A 23,431-nucleotide genomic window follows, 5' to 3' on the forward strand; every position below is an offset into this window, starting at 1 on the left:
ATAAATCGCCGTCATATTCTAACTTAAAGCTTATTTAATTTGATGCATCAGATAAATGAAGGCTGATGAAGAAGATTTATTTCATATTTAAGAATTTTGGGAACTTACAGTTACAATTTATAGAGTGATAATTTCTTTCTGATTTTTTTTGGATTGCCCCATATTACCATTTCGTTTTTCCAGCTATTCTCTCTCATGTTTATTAAACACAATAACTTGAAACGAACAATAATCAGCATGTTTTTTATTCTTTATCAACGGTAGATGTCAAGTAAAAACAATAACAAAAGAATGACCAGAACAGAATTTTATCTTAAAAATAAAGTCCGGTATGACTAAAAGAAGAATTCCGGATGTGGTGATGTGATAACATGTTAAGCTGGAGGGGGAAATAACTCTGGAATAGTGCCACAGGATTCCGGTTCCCGGCAGTGTGTACATTGGTTCGGTTGCACGGCACCACATTGGCATCCACCGTTCTGACAACAGGCACATGTAAATGAGGAAGGTTTATATCCACATTTACATCCACTGAACGTAGCGGTGTAATAGTCTATCTCTAAAAAAATAATGATAAGAATCATGGGCACATATGGTTATATCTAAACGACTGCACACATAGAAAGTAAAAGCAAGAAGATTACGATTAAACAAATTACAGTATAATGAAAGTCCAGGGATAAAGACTAAACAAGAAGCAGACTAAAAAAAAGAAAAAAAAAAGACAATAAACTAAAGGAAAACACATAAAAATGAATAACCCAGACTTCATTATAGAAAACAATCACTAATTGTCGCTGTTTTCATGGTGGATAGAACAGCGTGAAAAGTAGTACCCGGGAAATTATTTTTTAAAACCATGTTTCACTTATTAGTTTTTCAAACCTCGAATATGGTTACTTGACAGAATCCGCGAAAATTAATACGTTTACAGTACATGATTTAATTGAGTATTAGGGAGTGATGATGTCACTAATGGCAATGTGTATACTGACCGCGACAAACATACAAACATACTCTATATATTTAATTCCATCATTATTTCTGCTTTTTGTCAAATTTCACCAACTTTATCTTTAATGAACATACCTGACACGACAGGAAGTTTAGACCATCCAGTAGTATTTTTTGTTGGTTCACAAACCTCATGCGCAGAGTTTTGTTCCCCTTTCATATAACATACGCCATTTATAAGGCAAGTTCCGTGCTGAAATGTAACATACATCATTTCTAAAACAATTTCAATTCTGAAATGTAACATGCACCATATATAAAACAAGTCCAATTCTGAAATGTAACATGCACCATATATAAAACAAGTTCAAAATCGAAATGTAGCATACCTTATTTATAAAGCGAATTACGGTCTGAAAGATGCACCATTTGATATGCGAAACATGCATATACTGAATGAAATAACCGTTTTGTATAACCTTACCAATAATAAAAATACAAAAGATGCTGTCATTTTCATTTACAAAAAAAGGAAAGTTTGAATATTTCCATCTTCATTTTGTCCTTGTAAATGTTTGGCTAAACCCAAAATCAGGAACACTATTATTAGAACAAGTAATATGATACTCATGATACGACGACAAAGACTTAACGACAACAACAGAAAAAGAAACAACAAAAATTTAAAAAAAACTAAAGAATAGATCAGCAACCAGTAATTGTTATGTTTTGTATCAGAATAGTCATTCTATTTGACTATCGACGAATATCGCCCTCTTGATGGCCGTTCTTGCGTTCATCCTTCACACTTTTGCATTAATACTCCCTAAAATGCTTGGTAGATTTTAAAGAAATTGCTCAAAGACAATTATCAGTTTCCATTGTGCATCTATTTTAAAATGTTTTTTTTATCATTAGCATTATATATACTTTGCATTTGGTAGGGAGTTGGGTTGCAACACTTCTTGCAAACGCGCTTGGAGATTTTCATAAACATTTCAGGAAAACCTAGTCAGGTAAAGCGAGTGTGCTATTGGTATTAGCATTTCTGATCTAAATAGTAATTGAGTCATCATTAAAGGGTTGACATAAATTTTGGCATAACTCAGAAATAGTGTAATGTTATGTCCTTGGCTTTTTTTACTCTATTGATGAATTTAAATATAAATTTCTACAAAATAAATGCCTGTTATATCATTGTGTTATTCAGAATGTTGCTTTGGACATATTTATGATTATTTTATTGTAGCATGGAAATTATTACGGGGTATAAGAAGGTAATGTCATTCTCCGTCTCTTGTGTTGCTTTATGGTCTGAATGGATTTTTAGAGGATTTCCACTAACCTTAAATTCACTCTGCAATTATCCACGTAAAGGGATCACTTTTACCTCTTAGATGATATGTATTTTATTCATAACGCTATTCAGAATTATGAATTATAAACATGAGGTTTTAATTCAAACTTCTTATTATTATTGTCTGCATAGGTGAGTGGGGGATCTCGTTTTGTGAACTATGTTCGTTGCAGTTCTAGAGAAGGGACTATAAATACTTTTATTTAAATTGCAGATTAAAAAATAGGTTAAGAATTGGTTGTTTTGTTACAATGGGAAATGCAAAAGAAATAACAAATATCATGACGTAAATATTATGCAAAAAGTACCTTTTGTGTACAGACACCCTGACTATTGCAAGTTTTACATTTCGAGTCAAATACGATAAAGTCTTTCTCTGGACTCCATTTCTGGCCATCAGTTGTTACTGAAACTTTGTACATTTCAACTGACGATTCTGTAATTCAGAAATAGACTTACATACGGCGTTTATATGTGGCATTGATCTCTGAAAAAATACCAACTATAAAAAAGAGCAAATTTTGGTATGCTGTACACGTGATTCAAGTAGAAACATTTCCACAGGTATTCATATTTTGTATATTGTTCAAACGTTCCTCGAAAGGTAACACGGAGCATTCCATTCGTTCCAAGTCAAATTCGTTCAATGCCAATTTGTCCCAGAATTGGTCAATTCGTTCCAACAAATTTTCACCAATTTTCAGGTATTTCATTTCATTTTATTTATATATATTATCATTATATATATTTCAATCCTTTTTATTTGATTCTATGACCCTGGATTTTTTTACAATTTTTATTCCATACAGGTTGAACATGAAATTCGTTTCAATATGTTACTGTCATGTATTTTTGTATGTATATTCTCTTTTTAAGTTTGCTATTGATTTTATAATGAGTTTTCTGATATTTTCAACTACCTCTTCTCTGCTAAGGCTGCTGAAATCATGCTTCGAATGGTGCCGGGCCCACTTGCATGAAAATCTCCACATTATGGTGTTTTTGACGTTTGATAATCACCGTTCTAAATACCCCACCTAAGGCCTCGCGCTTGTCCTTTACATCAACCTCGTTTTCGACATCCTCCAGACTCTTCTCCTCCCGCTCGACCAATTGATTATTCCCTAGTCGCAAGTAACTTTTGATGCCCACGTGCCTCGCCATTGCTTTGAGCGGTTTCTTGTTGAGCACCTTCCGGCGAGCAAATCGACGATTGGTTGTCAACTCAATGAGCTCCACCATCCCTTTCTTACTCTTCCTACGGTACCCCTTCAACACCTCCCCTTAGCAATTTTCAACAGGTCCGTAATGGTTTCAACCATCGGAGCTTGCCCCCGATCAATTGGTCCTCATCGTCTTTTCCGGAGTGTTTCCATCAAAGTCTTGCCAGGCTTGGTTTGTACGAGACAGGTCAGCAAGTCTTCGGCTGGTCCTCCCTTAAGCGGTTGGCACCCCTTCTCGCCCCCATCTCCAAGTATCTTGACGTGGTTATACTGCAACTCCTGCAGACTGTTTGCGGATGGTTGATCACCATCGAAGGCATATTGCTTGTACCCTAATCTCACCTTCCCTTTATGGGTATTCCAACCCTCCGAGCTTTAGTCTTCCGTGGTTCCCAGAAATGTCCGACAGTGTGTGTTTCAGAGTTCATGATTTATTCAGGAGGATGAAGGTGAGGCATGGTCCATTTGTATCAAAATTCGGAATCCAAAAGGGCCCCAAGCTAAATTTCTGTTTGATTGGAAGGTTGCGGCATAATTGTCAGTTTTACACTACTTTTAAGATATTGAAAATGAGTAAAATTTAATCATAAAAACTTGAAATTAATAAATACAAAATATGAAATAAGTTAAACATACCTGATGTAAACAGAGAGAAAGTACTATATAATATTGTATAACTTATAACGAATCAATCAACATCGAATCTTTCATTTATAAAATAAAATAAAAAATTGGAACGAATCGACCATATTATCTGGTATGAATATGTTGGTACGAATTGGAGCCATCCAGATACCAAATGAACGGTCTATAATTATTCAAAAAGATATCTTGGTATAAACGTATACATGGTAAAATCACACATATTAATTTTATAAACCCACTTTCAGTGAGAGAATTAGTGGGAAACTGTTCTATAGAATTGTAATGAAAATATATTTTTATATTAGTGTAAAATTACTGTAAAAAGTGGTGACACAAAATTTTCATTTTGAAACATGAAATAATGTAAGACAGGTACAAAACTGTAATTATGATAAATTTTCTAAAGAAATTTTATTTACCAATTTTTAATAGTAAAAGCGAAACTATGAATATGCCCATATTTTGGCTCAATTATCTCGAAATAAAATTCTGTGACCTATTATATTTTATATCGTAAAATATTTTCAGTATCCCAGTCGTTCAAGGTCATCTTTAGGAAAAGATGAAAAATCTATTTACTAAAAGTATGGGGTATGATCTACCTTAAAACTTTATCTAAAATGACGAAACATCGTGACATTCTACAATTTTAATAGTTACTTACTTAGCCCAATAGTTGAAACTGGCGCAACACATTCAACTTCCAAGAAAGTTTTAAACATAGCTGGAGTCACTAAGTATTGACCGGTGGGAATATGTTTACCATTATGCAACTACATGTGAAATAATTGAAAACAAAGCAATTATAACACAACTCATAAACCACAACATATTTGACATGTTTGCTTTTTATTTTAAACAAAACAACAGAAATAATCACTGTAGAAATTATTATGCAAAATACTCGTACCTGGATTTTATATGCACAATTCCGTTATACAGTTCTAAAGTGAATAAAATAACAGTATCTTGTGCGAGTGTTTCGAAATTTCGTCTCCATAACGAGTGCCTGATGCGCAACAGAACGAGTGAAAAGAACATGAATTTCTCTCACGAGTGTAAACAATTTGAGAAGTTTGAATAAAAGTATTTTTTCCGTAATACGCTGTTTTTAAAATTTCATAATCAGATCTATCTTAAGTCTAGAAGAATAACATGGTTTTAGGCTATGCTAATGAGGAACGAAGCAACTTGTACTTAAATGAAATTTAAGTTTGTTGAAAATGCATCGCTATGATGGTATGTCACTGATGTCTCGACCAAAGGGAATACGTGCAACTTTATATAACACACGCTGTGCGTCTGCGTTCAATCATTTCCTAACTGCCTACACCATTTCCGAAATACATAATTCTGACAGAACAATTTTGATCCATTCCTGTTTCTCTGTTTCAAAGCATATACATATATAGGATGTCGTTGACACTCCGTTCCTCCTATCTTTTCCCTGAATAATTGTCTATTTTACGTTTCGTTGCAATATCACAAATCCCATTTGACGTCGCAAAAAGCGCCTTTAATTTGATTTAACAAGTAAAGAGGAGAGTGTATGATCTCATCTTACACAAGATGCTTTAACTCATAAACTCCCTTTTACAGAAGAATTAAATGTTCAATTAAACTATAACTTCTGACATACATACATTGACCTTCTGGTAACGACATTTGAGATCTTGTGACATGTATAAATTCTCGGCAATGATATTCGTCTTATGACAGCTTCCTTTTCGAATATCACAAGTTCCTTCCCTTGAAAATAACAAAAGTATAAAAAGCAGACTTCAGAGAAGTCAGATAGGAGGGGAAACATGCATGTGAACAGCCCACGATATTCACTTTTACTTCTAATTCTTAAACAGCTACAGATCACATAACCAGTCTTAGGAAGACCTGGGGTACAGGGACATCACTTTGAAATCAGTGATATGTTTGAATCATATTCAATTTCACTAAAGCCCATCAAGCTTTCATTTGAAACAGAATGAAATAAATCCAAGTTACTTTGATGCTTACATGAGATTGATGTAAAATGCTGAATACAAACGTTCCAATGATTTGTGAGAGTTGTGTTCCTTATCCTAAGTCTACTTCCTTAAATCAATCTTTGTTTTCTCAACTATACATATCAAAAACTGTAACGTACAAATATTGCGTATATATAATGAAGTAGCTTTGTTAGTTCAGTGGGTTACCTCCATTGTTGACAGTGTATAAATTTTATATGGAATGATACACAGATAATTAAAATATATAGTGTTCTCGTAAATCCTCATATTTGATGTCAAGTATGGTCGTTGTCATCGAAAGAGTTATCAAGGGAACCACGATTTTAGTAGAAATCAAAAGAATGTAATCCAAGGACAAAGAGATAGGGTATACATCCTCTGCTTTTCTAGAAACACCCGCCGCGTTGCTTATAAAAAGTCAAGTCAGAGGTAGATGAAAGAGGAAAGGAAAACTATGACACGTTGAACATATCAGTATTCATAGTGGAGATGAATACACCATAACGATCCACGAGTTCATGTTGACGACCATTAACTTTTGTAGTGATGGCCTACATTTTGTTAGATAACCCTGTTCCTGCCTAATTGTAAGAAGTCTAGCGCGATACAAAAAGTCTGCATAGTTACGGCAAGCTCTGGCATAAAAATTTTGTATACATTTGGCAACAGAATACGAAAGATTCGTATTAGATGCGTGTTTTTGTGTTGAAACTTGATCATTTACAATAGCAATCCCAGGTGATTATTTCCATCTTTTGAAATAAGTAATTAGTAGTTACTGCTTTTACTGCGCGTTAATGAATGTCATAAATACATAATCGATATATTATTTATACTTTGAACAAGATTTAGCACCGACCAACTACAATGTAAACAAAACACGTTAAGAAAATATCCTTTAAGCACGGCACGTAATTGTCAGTATAATGACGGAGTGCGGAGATATATAGGTAGAGATAGGCTACACTTGAAGTGTTTTATAATGGGAACATTTTGCTCAAGATCTTAGTCATCATGAGAAAAAAACCCGAGACATTGTGTTAACTCTTTTCTATCACATCCCGCCATACTGTGAATCAAAGTATTTTTGCGATTTTTTTCTTACTCCTGAAATAAGCAAAAACAAATTGGTGATAGTTACAGTAATCTTACCCTTTGATATAATGTACAGTGGGGGCTACATTGGCCTGGACAGAACAATCCACCGATATGAAACCAGGATTACAGATACACTTTCCTCTGACACATCTACCATTTCTATCACAGTTATTAGGACAAGATAATTCATCAACATTCAGGGCAATAACCAAGTCGCCGTTATGGTTCAGGTTATAGTTACTAATGTTTCTATATAATGTGTCTAGACATGCATTGTCATATGAATTCATTTGAGAAATCGTAAAGTCATCTCCACCAGAATACTGCAACATAACGAAGTAAAAGACTTAGTAAGGTACATATAATGATATTTTTTGTGAGCAAAAGTCGATATATATATAGAAGGGTCTGAAAAATTCTGGCCGCTGGCCGAGTGGTCTAGGGCGCTTGATTTAGTGCAGGCGGTGTTGCCATAGATGTCACAGCAGTTCGAGTCCCGCGGAGGGAACGACCAAAAATTTGCATCGCAAATTTGACAGTTCTGACATCGTTGGGAATTTTTCATACCCTCCTATAAGTTTAAGTTATCTTCCCTGTATCAATTTGATCCGATGGAGCAGTGTAGTGAATAGAGTCGTCACATTCTGAGACGTTGTATATATATATACTTTAATCAATACACCAGTTCATATCAGTAGTACTTTGTATCATATTTTATTACAGGAAATGTACTCTGAGCTTTAGTGATTATTTTTTAATGAACTTTAAAATATCAAATATGTTAACTTGTTTTCATGTTTCTTAATCTCTATACAATGAAATGATAAAAATCAGAGACATAACTTTTTCCTTAAAAATATAAGATGTTGCAGGGTACGTTGTGCTAAGTATACCCCAACTCAATAATTTCAATGAAACTTGGGAAAGGGACAGTAAACGTCATCATGTAAAAACAATGTATCAAACATTCACTCCAATAGAAGGTGATAAATCTGTTACAAACATTAACTAAGCCGTTCAGTAAACAGGGAGTAGATGAGCCACGAACCTGATAAGGGGAAATATGGTACAAGTCACCATGAGAAAGCCAATAATATACCAAATATCACGGTAAAGGTGAATGTCATCGCGAGAACAAAATGTACCAAATATCTTAGCATTCCCTCCAATAGAAGAGTAAACAAGGGAACCAAGGTTATAGCGGTAATCAAAAGAATATAATCCAGGGATAGAGACCAGACATGGAAAACAGACATATACAACAAAGAACACTAAGTAACTAAAATCATACATACAAAGTAACAAAGCTGGGAAATCCGATACAAAAATGTGTTACATACGGACGAACTGACAGACTGGCGGATGGACAGACAAATGATTGCAATAAATTGCCCCACTCTAATTATTTGGGGTATAATTTAATCTTATACATTAGAAAGCTTATAAATGTTCCCTGTATGATACCCTTACCAATATATCATCCATGCAGCTTTGAACAAATGCGCTGAATGGTATGTTTTCATGACTTGCACCACAATGTGTGTAGGTACTGGATTGCTGAAGTGCATGTTCACACATTATCCTGGCTTGAGATTTGGTTATTCCAGTCGATGTTGGCCAGGTGGGTTGTGTTGTTCTTCTAGCAATGGCTTAAACATTCATTACAATATATTTAGAAGAATTATTTCCTTATTTTCAAAACATGATAACGATGTTTGATGACAATGTTAGACAAGACAGGTATACAATGTCACACTCAAAGATACATTAACAATTTCCCCTCCGTTTGAAAGTATGCTAGCATGTAATTTTACATTTTGAAGTGTATTTTCGGGAACTAAAATTAGCATTCCTGGTGGTAAGACGCTGTGCCGAACTGATTTTTTAATGTGAAATAAAAGCATCTCCGATCAATCATTTAGTATTTACATGATAATGCAATGTTCCTGTAAAATTATTCATTTATAAAGGGTACTACCAAATTACATAACTGATAAAAACCTAGACATTAATCAAAAGGAAAAGTCAAAAGAAAAGTTCGTATAACAAATGACAATAGCAGGATAAAACCTGGAAAGTTTGAAATCACCGTAATGGTCCTGACAAAGTATAGGCTTATCCAAATTGAAAACCGGGTAAAACAAGCTTTTATAGCGCACTAAACCTACTGCTACCATTATATTTTTCTAATACGACGTCTTCATATCATCAAACAGTATATGTCGGTACAACCCCACCTTTAGCACATGCGCACTGTCTCTTTTCTTTCGCTGTCGCTTCGAGACAAAACACTTATTTAAAAACGTTTACGCGATGTTTTAACGGCTGAGGGGTTATCTAATTGAAATCAATTATATAAACACACACATTTAACAAATACGATGATGTTTATGTATTATATATTTATGTATATATTATATATTACATAAATTGATAGAGAACACGCCACGCAAACGATTTACTGAATTGATACATGAATAAGACAACTTAACACACCCACAAAGCTGGTTATATACACATTGGTTTAAACAGAACGATATATACTTATTCTTACTATTTCGAATTTGGATTTCTCTTAAAGCATCGGCTACGACGTCAATTGACCGACGTGGGTGAAGTTTGTTGTTTAGATTTACACAAGTACCACCTGTACATTTCTGTAATAGAATTCAATGTAAGTTATAAGCTTTCGCTTTCTGCATTTATTAGAAAATCAGGTCAATTAATTGCTAGAAATATATTGCTATATATAAGTATATCTTTCAATAATGCTGGTCTAATATGTGAGTGAATGGACAGCTCGAGCGATAAAACCAATAAGACTAAAGCACAAAATAAGACGCATGCAGAAGACAGCGATACACTACCAAGTAATAGTAATAAGATAATTAATTGGAAAGAGTGAATAACCAAAATATTATCACGATTGCCGAAGAGTGATCATATTCTGGTTATTCAAGATAACCAATTGATCATCCTATTTATTATATAGATTTTCGTCATTATTTATCGATATTTTCATCATGCATTTTTAATATTCTGTGATTGAGATAAAAGTTGTGAAGTTTTGGCGCGAGAGGTCCGAGAGTAAAATTACCGAATTCATTTAACAGTGTGAATAAACAAAATGTAATACACTGGGAACATTCGGTAAATCTCTGCTGTCTATATAATAAATAGTATAGATCAATAAGCAATATGACGGAAAATTGGATTCACAAACAAGAACAGGTCAATACGATAGTAAGAAGTCTGCATTTGGAAAAAAATGTTAATTTTTACATTTTTTTGCGGATTATTAGCTCCTTTGCCTATTGTGCAATCGACGTCGCCATTCCCTCCACATTTGCAGTAATGAGGCTGTCGCGCCAGCTTCGGGTCATAAGGAGGTTGAACAGAGAAAAGACTTTGTTCTATTGGTACTCTAAAAGAGTCAATTTATTATTTACTGCAACAAAAAAAGCAAAAAAAAAAATACGTTTAGCTATTGAAAAGAAAAACAACAAACACACAATGAAAAATACTATGTATAAAATGGGAACAAGTATTTCAAGGGGTTGTGAAATCTTTTAAGGTCTTTCTTGCTAACATAAGATAAGAACATAATAGATGGGTCAGCGTGTTTGTTTTTCAGATAATATCATTTACAATTTTGGCGGAAAAAAGATTTCTCTAGATTTTTCATAATTTTGTTTTATTAGATTTTGTATATTAAAACACTGAGGAAACAACAATGATTTCATAAAAGTGACCACAAAAAAAATATTTATGTTACGAAATGGGTAAAACCAAAGGAGTCCTAAAATTTGACAAACATATCTGATCATGACCATCGAACATCTTCTCACAAAAGCTATTCTCCTGTATCAAGGTTACTTGAAACATTCCCCCTCCTTTTATCTTTATTTTCGTCATCATTTTTTCTTTCTTAAAAAGATACCAAAATAACTAATGTACCTCCAGCTGTGCGAGAAAGTCTTTTCATCAGGATACATATGTCCGTTAGGACCTTTGAAATCGTCGGTCTTTTTTCCCGTCCATGTGCCACACAGACCTTCTATACATCCATTATCATCACTGGGAGCTTGTATAAAAACGTTCATATATCCAATCAATTCTTTATTTTTCTTAACAACATTGGCGTCTACTTTCACCCTGGTTCCAGATGCAAAATTAAGCTGCAAGTTGCGTCAAAAGTTAATTATAATGATTTTTAAATAATATTTAACTAAATTGAGCATGGCTCTCCTGAATGATTTTAAGCATAATTTATATCTTCATAGAAAATATTTTTCAATAATAGTTATGACAGACATTTTCATGAACAAATCATTTCGAGCGTGGTTCGTCAAAAGTTCGTATGAAAAAAACCAACAAAATAACAACATAAAAAAAAGCCCAAAAACAAAAACATAAAAACAAAAAAAAAAAAAAAACAAAAAAAAAAAAAACAAAACAAAACAAAACAAACAAAAACAAACACTCAACTAACAAAAAACAAACAAACATAACCAAAAAAAAAAAAAAAACAACCGCTATGACTAATGTGTACAAGCTTATGATTAAAAAAAATGTGAGCAATGTCCCCTTAATTGACACTTTCTGTTTTTCGTCCGCATTTGATAACATGTTCTTTTTTTACCATATAACCTTGAAAACCTATATTGCTCAAGATATTCATAGAACTACCTTTATCCAAATTTGAAAAGTGTTGATTCAACGGAGTATATGGAGTCTAATTGATCATTTCATCAATTTACACAATGAAAATATGTGTTCAGATTTTGTAAAAAGTTACAATTTCATTCAGTGGTGTAACAGGGTTTGCATATATGAGACGGGCAATCTTTATTCGGCAAGTTTTAAAATAGAAAAACAACTAAATGTCAGAACAAAATCTGAAGTAACATGTCAGTATTTATATAAACATGATTGCTGATAGTTTCTTTAATTTCCAGTCAGTGATATGTCACGTACCGGGGGTATGGGATCAAAGCGCTCTTGGGTTCGTACTAGAGTTATGTCTCTGGATACAGCGACGGCGTTATTATGTAGCGTGTGATAAAATTGAAATTACCGTTGCATAATAACAGTCCTTAGTTTAATGCCTTAGACCAGTGCACAGGATTTTATGAAATGGGCCACGGACACAATAGATGCCTGATCTGGTCATATACTGTGCAGTTATCATATGTATTTCCTTGACTAGCACAGTTCGCAAAACAAATACGTGATTTTTCAGCTAAACAGAGGTAGCTGACTTGAAAAGCAACGTTTTAATGTCAATTACTGGTGTGTAGTCGATTCTATAGCCACTGCAAACAGAGATCACTCTTAATTACAGCTGCACTGATAAAGGTACATTTTATGCCACGGCTTAGACGTGCCCAAAGGTATAAAGAGTTGTCTAATTTATTGTTCCTTACACAGAAACACTTCAATAATTCTTATTCAGAATTATATACTGTAATTCTTTTTCAGAATTACCCTGCAACTCTAAGCTTAATTACGTGCCTCAAATATCTGGCTTCTTTATCATCCGAATACAGACTGACTAACTGATAATCTAAAATTCACTGCTTATATACCCAAAATAATCTCAAACCAAAAGCAATTTTAATCTCTAAACCAATACTATAATTTGTCCCGATTTATGTCGGAACCTACTAACTGCCGTACAAGGAGAATAATGTACAGGAAGTGCATACTTTACGGAATGTAACATTTAATAGGTTTGATTTCCGGAATTGCCTAGCAACAGATAAACAGGTGTATTTGAAAAGGTAATGAGTTGAAAGTTTGCTGAATTTATAATTTTTAAGGCAAATGCATCATAGAAGCAGGAGGAGTTATAGATAACGGAAGGGAGGACCTTATTTTTGGAAGTCAACGCGTTGCTATTGACGATCCACCAAATACATTGAGACCAAAAGAATAAGAAGAACACCTTCCTTATTAAATAAATAATCTATGAAAGTATATCTCATTCCATCAAGTGTTGAATTTCAGCAGGATCAACGGATTTTATAAAGAAAACCCTCTTCGGAACGGAAGTACAGACAGAAGAATGGACAGACATACGGACGGAAGAACAGTCACCATTACCACCACACAACTTTGCATGCGGTGAGTATGAAAACCAAATATAAAAATCTAGCATATAAAAACTAAGCAGAAAAGAATAACAATATAAAGAAATGTAAACTGGAAAAATAACAACATACAAAAAAATGTTTTCCACTTTTGCCCATATCAACGGTGGTTTCTTCTAGTGCGTGTGATCCAAGAGAAACCACTTCAGGATTCGCCACTACGTTTCTCTTCCTTTCACACATATCAAGCTTTACTATATCATTGCCTTCTCTTACAACTATACCACAAATACACGGATGATATGCACCGCATGCCCAAGTTCTTACTTGGACCTCAAAGCTTCTATCAGGACATGTGCTTTTATACATAACGAAATCTCCAACCTCATAAGTGTTGTATTTACTGAAATGAGGGAAACATTAATTATTTGTGTAGTATCCGTTAATTATGTTTTATCATTATATTTTAAAGTAAAAATCAAGGAACCTTTTAGAACGTTAATAAAAAAAGGACATTAACCAAAGAAAACTACTAAACAAGAAAAATAGGAACACACAATAAAGAACATTAAATATACCAGAAAACACATACAAAGAAGCAAAAAATAGGTAAATACGCAACCATGAAATTACTGAAGACTGGGAACATGGACCAGGTGCCCCGGTTGGTAAGGTATCTAAGGGAGATCCTACATAGCGTTTTGGGCTATAGAATTTCTAATTACTTTGTAAAAGAAATTATAATCAGTTGATTTAATTGATTCTTAATTATGAACCTAAAATTATACAGGGATTTACCAAATTTTTTTATACAATTTTAAGCAAGTTTTTAAAGGCCTTATTCTTATAGTTCAAGAAATCTGAAATTGCGAAGTGCAATAAACAAAATATGCACATGGAAAATTTGTTATTTTTCAATAGACAAAATTTTTCTCATTGCCAATTCTTATAAATTAATTTAAAAATATATTTTTATCTTTAAACATGAGAAAAGTAGCTCTGAATTTAACTGAATAGAGGCGTGTCAATATTTTTTTATCCATTGAGATATAACAATATTACTTTAACCAATCAGATTACAGTATTTATCTCAAATTAATTTATTGGTCGATGGTTATTTTTTTTAAATATTAAGGTAATCATCTTGATAAAATAAGATACACATTAAATGGTACACTGTTAGGCATGATTGAACTGAAAGTATAATCTTCGGTCATCGCACTTTTTGAGTTGTAAAAAACGTTCCATCGGTATGGAAAGTTTTCATGCCAATCCTTGAAAAGGGTTTTAAGGATTTTGAAAATTGGTTGTGTAGATTTTCCAATTGTGCATTTTGTCAAATATTCTATAAAATAATTCAAAGCCATTTTTCTATGATTTCAAACACTATTTTCTGGTTGAATATTTCTACTTTTGTATAACGTGATACAAGAAAAAAATTATCCACAGAAAAAAAAAGGTTACTATAAATTATATCAAAGTTACTTTATTTATACTTTTTCATGCGTTTGTATCAGAGTTTAAGACCTCTAAGTTTTAATCGATGTTGAGTAAAATATACCAACATATCATAAAGACTGTAAATTTTTTTTACGATATCTTACTTCTTATCAATGCCAATCCAGTGAGGGTCTCCTGTTCCCTGGCATGTCCCACTTTTCACGTCAATGGTGTGGACCTTCACAATTAAAGAAACCATTCAACTATAATCACCTTTTTGGAAGATCGTTAAACTTTTTCTTACATTGTAATTTTTTTTGTAGATTACACAGACTTATATCGAACCATGTACTAACTATTTACATGTAAAAATGCAATAAATTTCTGAAGAGTTACATTATAAAATAATCGTAAGAAATTTTTAATATTTTGTAGTGTATTTCTGAATTAAGCGTTGGTAATTTAATCCAGAGAACCACGTCAAATGATACTTTTGTGTATATTTTTCATTTATTAATACTATATGTTTTTTTTTTATCTTCACAGCGGATAACTCTTGTCAAGATAAAAAATCAAATTGCAGTCTCACTAATAACTTTATGGTGGTCATTATGAACTCGGGATCGTTACGGTGTATCCATCTGCACCATGAAAACTGATTGGTTCAACGTGTCATAGTTTTCCTTTCCTCTTTCGTCTACCTTGGTCTTTTTATGAGCGACTCGGTGGTTGTATCTTGAAAAGCAGAGGACGCTTACCCTCCGGTGCACCTGGTCCATGCTCCCAGTTTTTAGTGGAGTCCGAGTTGATCATTTACTTTCGTTACTGTGTATGTATTATTTTGGTTATTTCATGTTCTTTGTTTTGTGTGTCTGTTTTGTGTGTCTGGTCTTTGTCCCTGGATTACATTCTTTTTATTTTTTGCTAGTAACCTGGTTCCCTTGATTACTTTATGCATACTTCAGTCCTGAGAATATTGTTACATATACCTGAACTGGAGAAATTTGATATCCACGCCACATCGGATGATCTATACTAAATATAGGCTTGAACGCTAATTCATGGTTTCTATTTTTATCATCAATGAAGTCGCGGGTTGCTTTCACTTTGACGGTTCCTCTATAGGTCTTGGTGTTGGGGTCATACACAAGTTCATACACACATTTATTAGTGGACACATCTGAAATTAAAGGATCAGACTATACTGTACCAGTCGAAAGAGGGAAAGTAGGAGAGATTGGACAATCGATGAAAACAAAACACAAAAAAAAAAACGCAAAAAAAACCAAAAAAAAACAAAAAAACAAAACAAAAAAAAAACCAAACAAACAAACAAACAAAATAAAACTCAGAAAGAAAGACCAATTCACTAAGCAGAGTATGAATATGAAGCCAATCTGAAGTTTTGTACTAAATTTGAAATCATTCTAATGAAGGGGTTTTAAATAAGGTTAACAGATCTAGAAGGGATAGGATGTACAGCCAATCTGAAAGTACAACAATTAAAGAAATTGTGCACTTCATTATAAATCGTTTAAGTTTAGGGGGTTTAGAATAAGGTTACGGTAAACACATTTCGTACAAAGTTATGGTCCATCAAATATCTGCTCTGGAATAAATATTAGCCTGTAATTTCCACACAAGTCAACAAGGAGCTTGTTTTAACACTTTCGATTGTAAGTTAACCTAAGAATCATACAGAAAGAGAGAAAAAAAGATGGGAGTCAAAACAATTTTAACTTTCTCAACTGCCCAAAAACTTGAAATAAGCCACATTTATATGGACGGAGCGTCAGTAACGTCCTATTCATGGAGAATGTAAGACCAAAACTTTGAAGTGGTATAAACATTCTGACGAACGTGAAGGAATTCGTCGACACGGAGGTACACAATTGCGTAAGTCTAAAATACGCCATTGAGCTCCGTTTATCAAAGGCATGGCCTAAAATCATAGTTATACAAATACCGTTTTTAGCTAAGGTAGGGAAAGGAATAAATTTTGTAGAAAAAGTTGAATACTATGAAAAAAATCATTCAAATACTTGCATTATTGATCAGTATACAACTAGTCAATTCTACTTTTGAAGTTAATATGAGTGATTTAGTAATCATTAATGGGACGATTTGAGTGGTTTCGTAATCAAATATGGGACGTATGGGATGTTTTCGCTTTGATATGATTTAAGACTCAGGGGCTATTGCTACAAACGACGGTTTTATAATGGGTAATGTCTCGAACAACGGGAATATTTGGAACTTTCTTTGACACATGCTGTTCGTTTGTGCTAAAGATTCAAGCGATCACCTAATTACATGCGACATTTCCGGATTACGTCACTTCCGACAAAACGATTTTGATCTACTCGTATTTCAATGCATCTACATATCTAGGACGTTACTCACGTTCCGCCCAAAGAACAAGGCTGACAAAATACTGACCTTCTGTATGATTCTAATTTGTACAATCAATACATCATTGTTACTTTGCTTTGCTGTCAATTCAGTGTGTACTCAATCGCTAACGAAGAAAGTTAAGGGGGAAAATTTTACTTTGCAAGAAATATGTATTTGCCATGCTTGTGCAAAAAAAAAAAAAAAATCAAATCATCTTAATGTTCTTACCGACTTGCGTCTTGGTAAAATGACTATAGCTTTAGTCAAAATTATGTAAGACTTACCGAAAGGATTGTTGCTTGCTTTCAGTTCGACTTTAATGCTACAATCCTGTGGCAGAGCACTAGTACATGGAACTGGTAATGTGGATTCTATTGTAAGTTCTTGTTCCGTTTGTTTTTCAGTAGCAGTCAAGGAGGTTTTAGAAACCTAATCAAATAAATTAATAATTAAGAATCTATGTCAACAAATTTAATAAGTAAACTGAACAGGCGTACATTATCAAGAGCTCGGAATTACAGATCCTATACTAGGGGCAAAGAGCAGAGTCTTTGAAACATGTATTTGTGAGTATTTGGCGGATTTTCCACAAAGAATGGAATTTAAAAGCCTTAATACCTTCTTTGTCGTATATGGGTCATCTCATATTAATCCAAAGGATCTCTAAATTGGACAACCCCACAAAACATACCAAAAAGAGGCTACAAATTTGGTCGCTCGCTCAGCGGGATAAGAACCCCTTCTCTGCTCTGACATCTATGGTAAACACCGCCTACACGTAGTCTAACGCTCTGCCATCTAGGCTATACACAAATATAGCTTTCATTAACCGAGTGATACTTCCTGGTAAGTAAACTACACAACTATTACTGCTGACATTTGTATCATACGTCACTTTAATTGAAGTATGCTTATTTCATGTTTGTCTACTTCAATAATAGTTTTCACATTGGTGTTATTAAGGATTGTTTTTTTTATCCAGTTATGCATATGCATGCAAGAAATTTAAGGACAGTTGACGCTTCATGAACAACGAATACTGTCTCTAAGTTGGTTATGCACACACAATTTGGTCAAAAATTTCTAAAAAAAAGTCTTTTAATTTCATTTTTGATTCCAGCCATAATGATTTGATCCTAAACAATAAGGTCATTTAGTTTGGGATTATTTCAATTGCACATTTCGGACTATTCGATGTTAATGAAGTCACGGTACACATGCATATAGTAAGTTGATACAAAATAACCCATGATCCCCAAAAAGAACCTACCGATCAAGAGGCTAATCATAAATCAAAATAATCATAGCAAAAACGTACCTTTATACCAATCCAATAAGAATTACTACCGAGCTGCTCACTTTTCAACATAGGAGACTTTTGAAAGTGTGACGTCACATTGCAGTGTAACTATAAAAAAGACGAACATTAAAAACTACTGGGTCGATGCCACTGCTGGTGGACCAAAGGTCACTGAAAGTATTCACCAACCTTCTGTGATCAGACTAGTCTGACCCCTAATTATATCACATTTGCAGTAGTAGCAGTTTTTGTATAAATCAGACAGGAGATGATTCATGTATGTCAAAACCCACTTAATTCACTTTTATTTCTTGTTCAGAAACAGCTATAAACCACATAACCAGTCTTAGTTTTTTTTCATTTGGGTGCTGCGCTTTTGAGATAAAATAGATTGTACACTTTGCAAGAGTTAGTGTTCCTGATTTGGTATGATTTGGTTGATTTTAGTGGGAGATTAAAGTGTATTTTTTTTCAAAAGAACAGATCTAAATACAGAGGACTATTGTCACTGAAAAAAATACAGCATCAGTAGAACGAAAAAAACATCGTGTGTGTGTGTGTTTTTTTTCTACAGCATGAATCACCTTACCATACGCAGTGTCTGAATTTCATTTGGATGTAATTAATATTTTAATTAGGATACATGTAATTGTGTTTAATTGAGTTGATTAATCATGAGTGTTTAGTCGGTTAATATGCCATACCGTTTTGTTGGTTCCTTTTAAACACACTATACGGATCAAGAACCATGACATTTAATATTAAGTTATGCTAAGGTTGTAGAAAAAATAGTGACTACACGATTTAATATTTACAAAAAGCTCACATTTTTACCGAGGTGGCCTTTCAGATATATGGTATCTAAGAACGCAAGTCGTTGATCCCCTGTAAGTGTTGTTACGACCGGTCTGTTCGTTTTTGTATCTTTTATGACTTCCCCATCCACATTCCAGTTTACTGTAAAGGCCACACCGGGTTCTCCTGTAGGGTAATTAACCTTACATGGAAATCGTATATTGTTTCCTGTCACTACTGGAGGTTGAAGTTCCGGTAACTGTTTCATTTTCGGATACGTAACTGGAACACAAAATTTTAATACGTCATTGGATAAATATACATGTATATTTCTACCTGTTTATTGATTAAATAAACAATATGTAATACAATAAAAACGATCAAATTTCCGCAGTCTACATGGATAAAAAATATGATATTGTTGAACACGATTGTTGTAGAATAAATGATGGATTGATTGGTTATAACTTAACATCCTATGTCAGATATTCCATGCGTTGCAGAACGAGAACGATTGGCCAGTCGATCAGACCATATTTTGTACTTATCTATCACGCTGACACGGATCTTCACTGTGCTAGCTCACACAATCAAGAATTACGACACCAAATTTTATCGACGTTACGCGCAATTTTTGTACTCCATTTATTAATTTAGCGTATATGGCTAGAATAATGTCCAACAGTCACAATTTGCGAAAGAACCGTTTTCTTCTGTATTTATTTGGGTATATTAGATTTTCAAGAAAAATAACAAAATATTAGGCATACATTTCATGTTTAAGCCACGCACTTAACGGTTAGAACTTTTTCAATTTGACTTATTTCAGCTTGTCCCAGATAACATTTTTCATTAACCATGTACAAAATATATACTTAACTACTATTTTCAAGTAAATACCAAATGATTGTGAAACTTATCATTGCCTTATCATACAAGGAGGTTCTGGTAGTCATTTTGGTAATATTCTGAGATGGTATTGTGAAGTCATGAAAAAACTATTCATCCCATGTGGAAAGAGGAAATGTGTCCCGTATGAAAAAAAAAACTGATTGCAGAAGCAAAGAACGAAGATTTAATATAAAGAGAGAGTAATCGTTTTATTACTATGAAATAAATGTTATTCTGCAAAAATTAATAATTGTTAAGTAAAATTACTTCCAAGACGTAAGGTTTTGAAATATGAGCATTTTTACTGACTCAGCGGCTTACAGGATTGTCGCACTTCCAGTTTTGGTCCGAAATTCGAGACCGAATACGAGACTGACTGAAGTTAGCAGCTTCTTGGTTGGTTTAGAAATACTCTTATTAATTTCATGACTTTCAAGAATATTGTTTTCCTTATTAAAAAAATAATCCATATTTTATGCTTTTCCGTTGTTTAAGATTATAGCATCGTCACATTTTCGAAGACTTACAAGATTGTCTCACTAGCTATAAACGACGTTTTTCCTAATAATTTGCTTATAATCCCGACGTTCTATTGGGCTTTCTTGTACGACCATCGCGCGTAGCGTAATTCCATTTAGTTAATGTGTCATTTTAAACGCGATTAATGGGGCATACTCGAATATGCCTTCCTTCACCAAATAACCAACGGAAATATATTATTTTCTATTATGTTACTGCAATTTCATATCTTATACCTACCAGTACAAGTATTTGAGGTTGTGTTGTATGATCCTATATCACACACTGGTTTAGTGCCTACAAAATGTTTAAAAAAACAAAAACCCATGAAAAAAAATGCTTCAATTATTCAGTGGTTAATCCAAACTACTGAATATAGGCTGATCATATCGGTATCAGAGAACTTGTACACTTAAATAAATTCATTAATACCGACAAACTAATTAAAAAAGTAAAGTATTGCCAAAAGGACAAACAAGTTCAGAAAAAAAAAATCGAAATTCTACTTCTTGCTATAAAAGTAAAAGAAAACAAAACAAAATCTAAACATGATTCACTTACACCTGAACCATCAAATTTATAGGCACCAGGAACCAATTATATTCGGTCAAATCTAATGCTTATTTATTATGATTACCCGCACAATATGCAATAGAACATCCCGGCACGCGCATCAAATAGTAAACATTGAATGTTCCACAGTTCTTGACTTTAATGTTCAGTTTCAGATCACAACATTGAGAATTTGGGTCTCCAAAATTGACGCAAGCAATTCTGGAAACTTCTCCGTCGGCAACTGTAGGAAGGGTGCCCATTAACCATGCCGGTGCATTTGTACCACATCGATATTTGGGTACGCATGACGTCGGCATCTCTTGATTTTTGCCAAATCTGTACCAGCCTGCATGCAAACCGGAATCACAAATGAGATGATCGGTGTTGCTCGGTTCAAATGCAGCACTCCTGTGTGGTTCGGCTAAAACTCCGTGATTTGTACATGGGTCCTGACAAGATCCTTTAAAATATAGGTTCATAATGCAGAATTTACAGATTTGTCAGCTTTTTGTCTTTTGTTCATGCACACATTTGATTACACATACATTTCATGGAAATGGCAATAACCAGTTTTCAAGAATGGAAATTTTGTGGTAGATAATTGTTGTTTGGTAATCAGGATATTGTTTCATTAATACGAAAATATCGAATCGACAAACAAAAAACAAAAATATAAAACAAAACTAAAGTATTCTTAAATGTGTTTCAAGGAATATCCTTTCATCCGCATCATAAACTAAATACCTAGGAAGTTCAAGATTAACAAAAACAAATTGTATGTATACAAGAAGCACTCATAACCACAAAATACCAAAATACCAGTTCTACCAGAGTGTCGAATGAGCTTTACTATTGTAGCTCCATATCTAATACAAGGAATGAAGCATGAGGAGTTTAGGGGTTTCGAATTTTGTGCTTTGAAAAATACATTGTAGTTCCCTGTCAAAATATGAATTCTGTCGGAAGTGCCGTACACAGTTAGGATGTGATTTATTGAACTTAAAACGCAGACGCACATCATGAATGTGTTATAGAACGTATCGCATATTCCCGTTGGGCGGCGAGACATTGACGATCTAACAATATAACGATGCATTTTTAATAAAGTTAAATGCAATTTGATTATAAAAACAGCACCGTCCGTAATAGGTAAAGCCTACAATCTCATTACAAGATATATAGTTCGTTGTCAGACTAGTCTGGCAACTGAGTTGCGCAATACTCTCGGGGACCTTTGGTCAACAGCAGATGTTGCAAATAGCGGTATATGATGTAACTGTAGAATGTTATATATATAGGATGACTGAGTATCATCATGCCACCCGCATATACATTTTGAAATAAATTGCTCAAGATATATCGTTACATACCATGGCCAATAAAAAGCAGGATAAAAACAGCAAACAGTACGTCCATGTCAAGCACCTGTTTCATACTGTCATCGTAAAGGTCATAAAGGAAGTAGATAAGACATTCAAATGGGTTGATAATCTATATCAATTGGACCTGACCAATCAGCAATGGTACTACACAGGTTTAGAAAGTGCTTACAATGTCAATGTATCTACGGACTATCTCTGAAAATTCGCCTGATCCGGTGCCGAGTTCTTTCGGCAAGAGCACAACAGACTTTTAATCTAACTTCTTCTATTTTGGCGTCTACAATAGTTTTACTACTAATAAGCAATGCATATTTACAGTGTAACTGCAGTTAATCCAAAGTGGTCTGAGTCATTTTGGTAATATTCTATGATGCTATTGTGATGTCACGGACAAATAATTCGTCCCATATGGAAAGAGGCAACGAGTCCCGTATGAAAAAGGAAAACGTCAAACTGATTGTAGAAGCGAAGAACGAAGATTTCAAATAAAACCAGGGTGAAAATTTTATTACTAAGTGAATGTTAATATGCTTAAATCTATGATTATTCAGCAAAGCTACCCTCAAGACGTAATGTTTTGAAATATGAGTTATTTCATTGAGGCTTACGTATAATATTGTCACAATTCCAATTTTGGTCTGAGACTGACTGAAGTTAGCAGCTATAGTTTGTTTAATTGTGCTCTTTTATGGGTTTAATTTAAAGAATTTTTAGAATGTTATTTTTCTCAATTTTATTAAAATCAATATTTTATCCTTTTCGGTTGTATAGATTAAAGCA

At 33.7% G+C, this 23,431-nt stretch overlaps 1 protein-coding gene across 2 annotated transcripts; it reads right to left on the reverse strand.

The window, feature by feature from the left end:
- Nucleotides 1–248: 248 nt before the first annotated feature.
- Nucleotides 249–22,729, reverse strand: LOC148611981 (von Willebrand factor D and EGF domain-containing protein-like). 2 transcript variants are annotated; one of them, XM_088593040.1, is made up of 19 exons: nt 22,640–22,729; nt 21,352–21,729; nt 20,955–21,011; nt 19,336–19,586; nt 18,528–18,617; nt 17,494–17,638; nt 15,805–15,995; nt 14,980–15,053; nt 13,508–13,778; nt 11,241–11,461; nt 10,566–10,707; nt 9,838–9,940; nt 8,754–8,932; nt 7,338–7,606; nt 5,823–5,928; nt 4,844–4,952; nt 2,620–2,747; nt 1,090–1,207; nt 249–559 (listed from the first exon to the last, which is right to left on the reverse strand). In XM_088593040.1, exons 1-19 carry the CDS (start codon nt 22,701–22,703, stop codon nt 375–377), a joined length of 3,081 nt encoding a protein of 1,026 aa, XP_088449166.1. In that variant the 5' UTR covers nt 22,704–22,729; the 3' UTR covers nt 249–374. The 2 variants fall into 2 exon arrangements, 1 of the variants encoding a protein (XP_088449166.1); XR_015924292.1 differs by lacking the exons at nt 249–559; nt 1,090–1,207 and adding an exon at nt 3,232–4,086.
- Between the last annotated feature and the right edge of the window lie 702 nt (nt 22,730–23,431).

This window comes from Perna viridis, chromosome 7 (genome assembly GCF_037379345.1).
Source record: "Perna viridis isolate PV_CMFRI_1.1 ecotype Kerala chromosome 7, ASM3737934v1, whole genome shotgun sequence".
Lineage (NCBI taxonomy): Eukaryota > Metazoa > Mollusca > Bivalvia > Mytilida > Mytilidae > Perna > Perna viridis.

Excerpts from the sequence above, each read along its gene's own strand:
- LOC148611981 (XM_088593040.1), bottom strand. The coding sequence starts at position 22,703 with ATGAAACAGGTGCTTGACATGGACGTACTGTTTGCTGTTTTTATCCTG. Across the intron at positions 15,054-15,804 it reads ATCAAATTTCTCCAGTTCAG|GTCCACACCATTGACGTGAA; the intron begins GTATATGTAACA and ends TTAATTGTGAAG. Across the intron at positions 11,462-13,507 it reads AAAGTGGAAAACATTTTTTT|CTTAATTTTGCATCTGGAAC; the intron begins GTATGTTGTTAT and ends CGCAACTTGCAG.